The 10,790-nt window shown below is 53.4% G+C and overlaps 1 protein-coding gene across 2 annotated transcripts in view; it reads right to left on the bottom strand.

Annotated features, from left to right (window-relative positions):
• Positions 1-563: 563 nt before the first annotated feature.
• The window catches only part of Cpne5 (copine 5), a 63,716-nt gene continuing 53,489 nt past the window's right edge, over positions 564-10,790 (bottom strand). For both annotated transcript variants that reach the window (XM_036168066.1, XM_036168067.1), the window contains 2 exons: positions 9,928-10,032; positions 564-1,747 (listed from right to left, as the gene is read on the bottom strand). In XM_036168066.1, the coding sequence (XP_036023959.1) occupies positions 1,702-1,747; positions 9,928-10,032 (151 nt within the window). In that variant the 3' untranslated portion in view covers positions 564-1,701. The remainder of the gene's footprint in view (positions 1,748-9,927; positions 10,033-10,790) is intronic.

Below are 10,790 nucleotides of genomic sequence, written 5' to 3'. Positions count from 1 at the left end.
AGCCCTGGACTGGCCTGGGAGTGGAGGTCACATCCTGTGGACTCTGTCACATACACACATCCCTTGTCCCCACAGCCATGGTGGAGCTGGATGGTGATGACGTGCGGATCTCCTCCCGGGGGAAGCTGGCCGAACGGGACATTGTCCAGGTGAAATAGGCCCTGCTCTGCTGTGGGCATCCAGTTCGAAGGCCCCTCTGCTCAGACCAGCCTCAGAGCTTCTTTGTAGACTCCCCAAGGATAGACCTTGGAACCCCCCTCGGCCAGTCTTCTCATGAGGCTGTGCCCCGCGCCCTGCCCTGCCCTGTATGAAGTTCTCTCCTAACTTGAATGATGACCCCACCGAATCCAAAGCCCTGCAGAAGGGCTCCATGCTCCTGCACTTCCTGTAGTCTGTGCTGATTGGCCTTCCAGCGGCATGGAGGCCCCAGGAAGATGGAGGCAGTGTCTTTAGTGTTTAGGAGGAGGAGGGCAGGAAGGAGCCAGAGGGAGAGAAACTGAGAGGAAGGTGAGTTAGGTGTGGGTTTAGAGAAGGGGTCCTGAGACACAGAGAGAGTCGGCACCTTTGCCCATGGAGCCATCCACCAGCCCCGAGAGCTTATTTATTTGTTTTTGTACAGGATGGAACCCAGGGTCTTACAAATGCTAGGCAATGGCTCTACCACTGAGCTACACCCCAAGCTCCACACTGTGCTGACAACAGATTCATAGCTATAGGACTTCTGGGGATGGGAACGGGATGGTGGGACCTTGTGGCGCCTGGTGGCTGTCCCTAGTTTGCCAGGGAAGAGTTAACTCCCAGGTAAAGGAGGTATATGGAGAGTTGCTGGGAGGGAAGGAAGCATGGTGGAGCTGACCCTGCCATCTGGAAGGGACAGGGAAGATGGGGATGGGATTAACACAGGCAAGGGGGGCACTGGAGAATCTTCCATGGCTTGGGTCTGACTCATCTACACTGGCACAGCACCTTTTATAATATGAACAACACCCTAGTTCATATCAGATCTGGGAGATGCCAACCATGACCGCAGACATATCATCTGGCTTTCTGTGGTCCCTCCTTGCCGGGATGTTACTGAAGGGTGGTCATGGTTGGTACAACAGACAAGTGGCAGACAGTGAGAGTTCTGGATTCCTGTTTTGAGAGAGATGCTCTTGTTCTGTCCAGGAAGTGCCAGCCATACTCACCCCTCAGTCCCCAAGCAGAAGTCACCCTCCTGAAGGCCAAACCCAGCCCTCCTCAGGCACTGCCTGTCCTTCCTGAGTCTCAGGACCCCTGCTGTCACTGTCCCTACAGTTACTCTCTTAGACCTAAGTCTATTCTCTGTGTTTCCAGTGAGCCTCTGCTAGACTGTGGGGCATCTCTGGGCATTCAACCCATCCCCTACAGCCTGGCCTTCCTCCAGTGCCAAGCCACACAGAGAAAGAAAGTGTACATGAATGCTCGATGTCCTACAGGACTTGCACTTCAGAGCATTCCCAATTCTGTAGGGCAAGAGCACAGGCATGGGCTGGCTCCTGGCAGCTATGTGGGGAGAAAGGATGGATCTCAGGCATCCCGTCCTGGAAGACCTCCATGGAGCTGAGCCTCCGTGATAGCAGACCCTCCTGCATGGAGCCTGGCCCCTCATTCCCAGAGTACCCAGATGGGCCTGGATCCCTATGTTTACTCACCTTCCTTTACACCTCTCACCCCCTACCCTTACCTGCCATCTCGATCCCAGTCGTACACCTCCACCTTGATAGTCCTAGAAAACAAACAGCAGAGAACCCTGGGTAGGATGGGCCTGAGGACAGATGGACCAGGAGGGATGCATGCATGCGCTCCCTCCATGTTCCAAGCCTGTGTGCAGAGAAAGCAACCAGAGAGAGACCAGCGGCCCGTCTTGAGACCTTTAAGCAAAGATCTTAGGGCTGGAAGCTACCCAGAGCCATCTTGAGATCTCAAGGATTTGGCTGAAGCGGCCTCAGGCCTCTGTTCAACCACCTTCTTGGCCTCCCAAGATGGAGATGGAGAAGACTAGGCAGGAAGCCAAACTGGGCATTTACCTGCATGCAGCAGGGCCATGAGGGGGCAGAGCTCACAATGAAGCAGGGAAGCTTCTGTCGGAGGGGGTCATGAGACAGCTTGGCAGGGAGGATCCTGAGTGTCAGGGTGTGAGCGGTGAAGAGTCAACCCCAGCCCCGAAGGTCAAGGACGGATCCCCAGGCCCTGGGCTTTCCATCCCTGAGACTGGCCCCTGAGAAAGGGGGTGATTTTCTTCACATTCTAGCCCAAGCAGCTTTAATTAGTTTGTTTTGACTCCTAAGCATGGGGCTGGGCTTTAAGAGCCCATCTTATTTTTAGCCGTGTTCCCATAGCAACAGGCTGGCGGACCAGAAGCAGGAGGAGGGAGGTGGAGGGTTGCCCGTTAACCCTTGTTCCGTCTGCTCTGTCCTCTGGGATGCCCGGGCACGGGAAAGCTGCCAGGAAGCACCTGCCGGGTCTGGGGCAGGGGAGAGAGGCCCAGGAAGCAGGGGCTTCTGGTCTTGAGCTCCACGTGGGACGCACAAAGCAGTGTGAACTGGTTTCTCTTCCACTAACGTCTATCCCACCCCTGGTGTGGTCCATCTTCTCGGCCCTGCCTGGGAGTTCTGCAGCTCCCAGAAGGGGGCGCTGTCTCCTTTCAGATGAAAATCTTTAGGCTATGTGTGGAGGTGGGAGGGCAGGGTGCAGATTTGTAGAATGGGGGCAGAAGAAAGTTCCAGAATAGAACCCGGGATGCCTGGAAGATCAGGCACGGGCTCGCTCTCTGTAAAGGAAACAATATGAAGCAGATACAGAAGCATGCTTTAGATGTATCCTTTGCATTCTTATTTTATAAAAACCAAACCTATGCAGGTTCCTTGAGCCAGATTATCATGTGAAAGTACAGACACCTAAGCTTCTGAGGGAGTTGGAAAGAGGCCAGGTATGACAACGGTGGCTTTGGCTTGGGCCAATGGTCCTCAGCTGTGGGAACTTGAGGTGGCATTTAACCCCCCTGAGCCCTGACTGTAAAATGGAGATTGTAAGGGCCTTGCAGAAGAGACCACCCCCTCGTTTGGGTTTGTGTGTGCGTGCGCAGCCGTGGTGGTGGTGTTGGTGTTGGTGGTGGTGGTGGTAGGTGCCTAGAAAATGCCTCTTAATTTCTACATTTTCATCTAACCATGCATGAATGCCTTTTCATATGAAACTTACTTAAGCTGGGCAGTAGTGGTACACACCTTTAATCCCACCAGCACTGGGGAGGCAGAGGAAGGCAGATCTCTTCAGTTCAAGGCCAGCCTGGTCTACAGAGCGAGTTCCAGGACAGCCTGGGTTATACAGAGAAACCCTGTCTTAAGAAAGAAAGGAGGGAGGGTGGGAGGAAAGAACATTTGAGCCTGGGCTCCTGAACTTTGCAATTTCTGGTTTCCAAACTGACAAGGCTAGAAGGGACCTCAGTGGTATCTAAGTCTGGCTACTTGGCCAGAGTCCACACAGGCCACCATTTTTGAAGCTTAAAGTTTTGGAGGGACACTGGTGACTAGGTGTCCTGCGCTGATGGCCTCTACTTCCCTTTTTCACGGGATGCAGCAGAGCCCCAAGGGCACACTGTGACTCTCCGGACCCACCCATCTGTGCAGGTCCCTGCCTCCCCACCCTGCCTGGGCAGCTGAAGGGAGGCTCCTGCCCTTGCGAGGCTAGTTATGGTTCCCATTTTCCTAGTCTCCCAGCTTTCCACAGAGACCTTCAGAGGCTCTAGCAAGGAAGACCTCTCCTCTGGCCACCAGCCTCTTGGGAGACTAAGTGATAGCCATACGCCTAGAAGCTATCGGAGGTCCTCTAGTTATGGTGACAGTCCTGGGGATCCACAAAATTACTCTTGAAAAATTGATGAGAAGACTCTCCTCAAATCTTGCAGCTAAACCACTTGTGGTGGCACACACCTTTAGTCCAGCACTCGGGAGGCAGACACAGGTGGATCTCTGTGAGTTCCAGGCCAGCCTGGTCTACAGAGCAAGCTCTGGGCCAGCCAAGGCTTGTAGTATGAATCTTAAAAGTTCTTATTAATAAAATTAAACCTGAGGCCAGTTATTGGGGTGAATGCTGGAAGATCAGAGAAGCAGAACAAGCCACAGCTTCCTCACCTTGCCAATTCCTCAGCTGATCCTGTTTCCTCAGACTGGAAGCTTCTGAGTCCTCATCTGAATGGGTCTCAGCTGAATTGTGCTGCTAGAAACCTAAAAGCTTAACCAGCCAAAAGCTTCTAGTTCCTGGTTTTCAGGCCTTATATATCTTTCTGCTTTCTGCCATCACTCCCTGGGATTAAAGGCGTGAGTCACCATGCTTGCCTGTATCCTTGAACAGATGGATTTCTGCCTCTGGAATGCTAGGATTAAAGGCATGTGCTAACAACGCCTATAATCTATGTTTAATATTGTGGCCGTTCTCTGACTCCAGATAAGCTTATTAGGGTGCACAATATTTCAGGGAACACAATACCACCACAAAGGCTACATAGTGAGACTCCATTAAAATAACAAAAACAAACAAAAAAGCCCAAAACCAACCACATAAAAAGTTCCTGTAGTTGGTGGAGTCCCCTAACACAGCGACCCTTGCTCCACGGAACACAGAAGGAGGTACTGAGTATGGAGTGGCGAGAGCTCTGTGGATGGGCACCATGGCCGAGCCTGACATCCTGAGTTTGATCCCTGGGCTCCACACGTGGGAGGAAAGAACTGACTCCTGAAAGTTGTCCTCTGACCTCCACAGGGAGCCATGGCACAGCCCCCTCCTCCGCCACCAATAAATACATGCATGTAATAAAGAATTAAATCTCAAAGTCTAAGGGCCCGTTTTATTTCACTGGCTGGGATTCTGGTTGTGAACGGCCTTCAGAAATCCTCCCAGTAACCCCAGCCTGCTGCAGAGCCATTGGCCCTCTTCGGACTGAACAGTGCTCTCACCCTGGCTGATTCAGAATCAGCAGGTCCAGGGTGCAGTGTGAGCAGGGTGCTGGCTAGAAGATCCCCAGGGGATGGGAACTAGCAGCTGAGGCTGGCCGTGAGATTTCTAGGTGCCAGTTTGGTATCAACTGGGGCTCCTGGGCTGCTGCAGCCTGGGAGGGTCTGCTGAACTCAGAGGCTACATTTCCAGCTGGGCCTTGGTGGGGAAGGCCTGGGGAGAAGCTGGTTGTCACTGTCTACAATCTGTTGCAAGCCAGGGTCACAGCAGAGGGGATTTGGGACCTCTGAGCCTGGGCTCTGCAAACTAAAGTCAGACTTAGCCGTAAGACCCAAGAGAAAGAGCTTCTCAGTGAGGGACAAGAAAAAAGATCATAGTGATCCATAAAACCAACATCCCATTTGGCACAAAAAGGCCGAGAATTCAGAGCCCCAGAGGAGGCAGTGAGGAGGGGCAGGGAAGGGCATCACTCTGGGGACAGTAGCCCAGGGTGGTGCCCCAGATCCTGCAGGTACTAGCAGTATAGCCCTGATGTGTTGGAGCCCACTAGGTTTCCTAGTGGCTGTACCCAGCAGGACTGCATAAGAGGTTGACTGGACCACGGGCCTGGGTATCAGGTGTAGATGTAACCGTCTTGTTAAATAACAAACACAGAACCAATTGCAGTTAAAAGGCAAGAGGTCAGAGCAATAGCTGAGAGCTGAAAACCTTACCCTTCACTGCTGCTCTGTCTTTCCAAATCCATTAATACCAACAATCAGGTGTTTGTAAGGGTCTACACTTGACTGTAACTAGCAAGGGGGAGGTCTTTTGCTCCACCCCTTGGCATTGTTATAAATAGACCTTTGGAATAAAGTTCTGGGCCCTGTTTGGATAAGGATCCAGGCCCACCTGAGTCTATCCTGCGTTTTCTCTCTATTTCTCTCCCCTCTGTTTCTAACTAAGTCTCTTATCCCTCATTCCTCAAGAGTCCCTGGGGTAAATAAGTGTGGGGCTGGTCCCCCACACTAATGGCTCCACCCTGGGGGACTCTGTTCCTCTGTAAATTGTGGGACAGATATGGCCTCTGTGAAGGTGCTGTCTCCAGCCACCCTTGCCAGCACTGACACATGGCTCTGTCCCTATCGGATCCCCTCAACCTTTCCTTCGTTGCCAGACAATCTTATTGTTTGTGAGAACATCTCCAGGAGTCAGAGATTATTGGTTTTGCTCACTGTTATAGGCTTGGCTTCTAGACCGGTGCTTGGCAGATATGGGGCACTTAACACTTGCCAGCTGGCAGGGATCGCCTAACGCCTTAGTGAATGGGCAATGCTGGAGACAGTTCCCTGATTTCACAAAGGCACAGGAGGAGGAACCAGAGCGTGCTCAGAGTAAAAGGTCAGGAGTCAATGTCCCAGGCCCCTGACACCGGGGGCTGGAACCACAAAGCTCCATCGGAGTGAGACTAGCAGGGTTGGGATGCAGGTGACATCTCCAGGTCTCCTCCCTGAGTATCAACCATAGTATAGACTGTTGTGGAATGGTACTTTAAGAGGCAAAGATGTGTTATATTTGTTTATGTTGCAGGATATCACTTTAACAATGTAAAAAAAAACTGTTTATGCTGCATTTGTTTAAGATGTAAAGATGTGTTACATTTGTTTAATTATGAAAAGATGGGTTGCTGTTTCTCCTTGCCTGCCTAAGGCACATGACTGATTCAACAAAAAGCTTAAAGGCCAATAGTTAGGCAGAGGAGGGATAGGTGGGGCTGGCAGGCAGAGAGAAGGAGGAATCTAGGAATAAGTAGGGGAAGAAGAGAGAGAGCATGAGGAGACACACAGGGCAGGCCTGTGGACAGACACAGAGCACACAGTGAAAGTAGTATGTATATACCGAACGAAAGGTAAAAAGCCCTGAGGCAAAACGTAGATGAAAAGAAAACAGCTTAAGTTATAAGAGTTAGTGGGACAAGCATAAGATAAGGCGGAGAATTCATAACTAATAAGAAGTCTCCATGTCCTGATCTGGGAGCTGGTTGGTGGACCAGAGACAGCCTGTTACAATACACTGTAGTCACCTCTGGACCATGGCAGTACTAATGGCTGCTCAGGGCAGAAGAAGGGATATTTCCATGCTGCTCACAAGACCCTAGGGCTGACAGGCTCCCAAGGCTTTCCCTCCCTAGCAGATACTCTGAAAGGAACTGTGGTGAGGAAGAGACCATGCCTCCACCAGAGCAGCAGGGAGATGGGTATGGACTGTCCCTTCTGAGGCCAGTTTCGCCATGTGCTACGCAGGACTGATCAGGCGGCCCTTGCAGCCATGGCAGTGAACCTGGCCCCTCCCTACGCCACCTGGATGTCCAGTGGCCCCACAGAAGTGGTGGTGATGGAGTACTCCGCACCTTGGCTCCCAAGCATAGGCTCTGCTCGCTCACTGTCACGGTGTGAGAGGGGAACAGCAGCTGGATCCAGGTGGAACCCCAGGCTGGAGGGGTTCTGACCCTACCACCACCTTTGACTTGAGCTCTGCTCAGCTGGGCCATTCAGGTTTGCCTTTGTTTGGGAATGGAGACACACACAGCACAGGAACGTGGTAAAGGAGACCCTAGACCAGGGATGAGCCCAGGGTGGCATCTACTGTAAAGATCTGGCCCTGTCACACTTGGTAGTGAGTGCCAAGTGAGAGCATAGCACACGCATCTCCCCCGGCCAGCCAGATACCAAGGTCTTTTGGTCGTTCTTTCTTGCCGTTCCTGCTCCCTCTCCTCTCTGAACCATCTGAGATTAATGTCAAAAGGACCTTGAAACACTTCTAAGGATTGAAACGGCCTCGTTGGAATATCCCCATTTCAGGTCCCCAGAGCTCAAGCCCCTCATGCCTGAACAAAGTCCTCTGAGCCTCCCCAGATGCCCAGCCACACTGTGTCATGGCCATTTAGGAACAGTTTTTAAAGCCAGCCTGGCCCAGCTCCTGAGTCTCTCTCCACCATGGCTGGAAGCACAATGCTGGACGGTCCCCATCCTCTCTGGGACCCATCCTCTCCTCTGTGAAGCCCAGCCATGCACAGCTCTTCCCTGGTTGCCAGGAGGATGGACTCAGTTCATACTCAGGGCGTCCTGTAGACCCAGTGTGAGGTGAGGTGAGGTGTCGCGGAGAACCATAGCTGTGATCACGGCCAGCCTGCCTCACCATTGGCCTGGGGCAACCTGAGAGGCCAGTGGGCCCCTAAAGCACCCAGCACAGCTACACCCTGTACTGTCTGAGCCTGCCAGAGGGCCTACAGGAGAGGGACAGTGGCCTCCTACAGCGCCTCCTCAGTGGGCGCTCCAGGCTGCGCTAGGCCGGGGTAAGAGTCAGCCAGACACATTGGCCCTGGATTATTTCTGCTGCCAATCATGTCACCAACAATTTGTGCCCAGCCGTGGAGGAGAATCAGTCACCCTGGAGGCAGATGGAGCTGGGCTCAGGCCTGTCTACACTTCTCACCATTTACCTCCTCTAGGGGACCCATGGTTAGCCCAGGCCCCCCTCATGCTACCCCTCTTCCTGTCTATCTCTGAAACAGCTGGGTTCCGGAAGCCCCTCCCTAGGGAGGCAGGTTTATGTGACTGCACAGCCTTTCTATCTTCTGGTTCTCCATCCTGTCCAAGCCCCTTGCCCAGTACCCACACCCCCAGCCTTCCAGCTGTCCCCAGCCTCCTTCAGAATCCAATGCTGTTCTGTCCCCTTCCCAACTCCAGGTGCCCTGGGACCCAGCTAGGGTGTACGAGGGCTCTGCCTGACCACAACATTCACTTCATCCTGGCTCACTCTGCACAATTACTTAGCTCTCTATGGAACTTGTGCGTGTCTGAGCTTGCATGGAAAGAACAGAAGGTCCCAGAAGGTAGAGACTGCCACCTGCCCCGAATGTCACATAGTCAGACTGGACATAGAGCACTGAACACCTGGGGAACAGGCTGCTGTGTTTCTGTCCCAGCCAAGAGGACAAAAGGGAGCCACCTTGCATCTTAGATGAACAGCCTGAAGAGTGTCCCTGGAGGGAAAGAGGTGCCACCCCCCCCACACACCTACACCCTCGGAAACCCTGTGCAGAGTCCCAGCGTACCCCAAGGTGTCTGTTCTGATGCCCCAGGGCTCCTGTGGGGGCGGCCAGAGATACCCCACTCCTTCAGTCAGCAGTTCGGTGACTTCACAAAGTCAATGTCTTGTGGCACCCATCCGACCTACCTCCCCAACCCCCGCCCCTCCAGCACCTTCTGCAGTGGATAATGACACATTTCTCTGTGTGATTACTGGATTAATGTCTGCCTCCCTCACGAACACTTAAGCTCTGTGACGCTGGGTAGAGGGTGAGGTGGGCACATTTGCTCCCAGCTGACTCCCCAGCGAGATCTGGCACATGACAGGACTCAGCAAATGAGCAGGCAGGCAGGATGCTGACTGTGAGGGCCCTGGGAGGTCAGCAGGATTCCCAGGCTCATTTTTCAAGGAAGGACAGTTGAGAGACAGACAGGTGAGAGCTTGCCCAGGCTGACCGCTCCCTCAGTCAGCCAGGGGCAGAACTCAGGCACTGGTACCAATGCAGAGACGAGGAAGAGAAGGATAGGCTGGCGTGTGATAGGATGCAACACTTCATAAATGGTATCGTCCTCACCCCCACCCCTCACTTGTGCCCACCAGGTTGGCAGGGGGTGTCCCTGGGATCCTGACAAGTGGTCAATAGGTCCCTCCTGCCTCCACCCCCCCATCTCTGCTGCCATCTGCCCCTCCCAGGGCATCCAGGACATCCCAGGTACCCTATGCTCTGCCCCTCCCAGGGCATCCAGGACATCCCAGGTACCCTATGCTCTGCCCCTCCCAGGGCATCCAGGACATCCCAGGTACCCTATGCTCTGCCCCTCCCAGGGCATCCAGGACATCCCAGGTACCCTATGCTCTGCCCCTTGAGGAGAAGACTTGTCTTACCTGTCATAGTCTCCATTACACAGAGCCCTCACGGGGATGGAGAAGGTTTGCCACACCGGGTTGAGGGTGTTCTTCATGACCTCGGTCTTGTGACAGATGGTGAACCTGGCCAAGAAGAATTAAGGGAAAGGCATCAGGCTGGAAGCTTAGATGTCTCAGCCTCCTCTGACTTGGGACAGGAGGCGCCACCCTCAACAGCCACAGCCAGGCTATACAAGATGGCACAGCAGAGAAGTTCCAGAAGGAGGCAGGGCCCTGACTGGAGCAGCACCCCTTTCGGGGAGTGTCGGGGCCCTGAGTTCTAGCCACTGTCCTGGGGCTGGCTTACTGTGTGACTCTGACCAAGCCCCTTTCTCTGTGGGCAGTTCATTTTCTGGGAACCTGGGAGCTGAACCTCAGGACTAGGTGGGTGGGCATATGCAAACGTGTGCCTGGTGTCCACCCCCCCCCCCCCCCACCCCCCCCCCCGACACTTTCTCCATCCCTGACTCCATCCTTGCATGCCATCCCCACCACCTCCCAGCCAGACGTTGCCCCCAGGAACCGCTCCAACTGCTGTCTCGAATGTGCAAGCCCCGACTGTGACACTCCGTTGTCTCTCTTCTTCCAGGCTCTTCCTTCTCATCTCATTTGTCACCACCTGACATGGTCTATTTCCCTCCTAAAACATTCTGTCATGCTCTGTCAGTAAAATGAAGGTCCGCAAGAATAAAAAGTGTTCCCGATGTTGATGGCTGGTGTAGCCCAGAACAATGGCTGGCCCTAGCAGTCAATCATCTTTTGTTTGTTTATTTTGTGATAGGGTTTCAAGTCACTTAGGATGGATTTGAACTTCTGATCTTTCTGCCTCCACCTTTCTTGTG

Source organism: Onychomys torridus, chromosome 18 (assembly GCF_903995425.1).
Source record: "Onychomys torridus chromosome 18, mOncTor1.1, whole genome shotgun sequence".
In the NCBI taxonomy this organism is placed as follows: Eukaryota; Metazoa; Chordata; class Mammalia; order Rodentia; family Cricetidae; genus Onychomys; species Onychomys torridus.
This window is presented reverse-complemented; position numbering and strand designations above follow the sequence as displayed.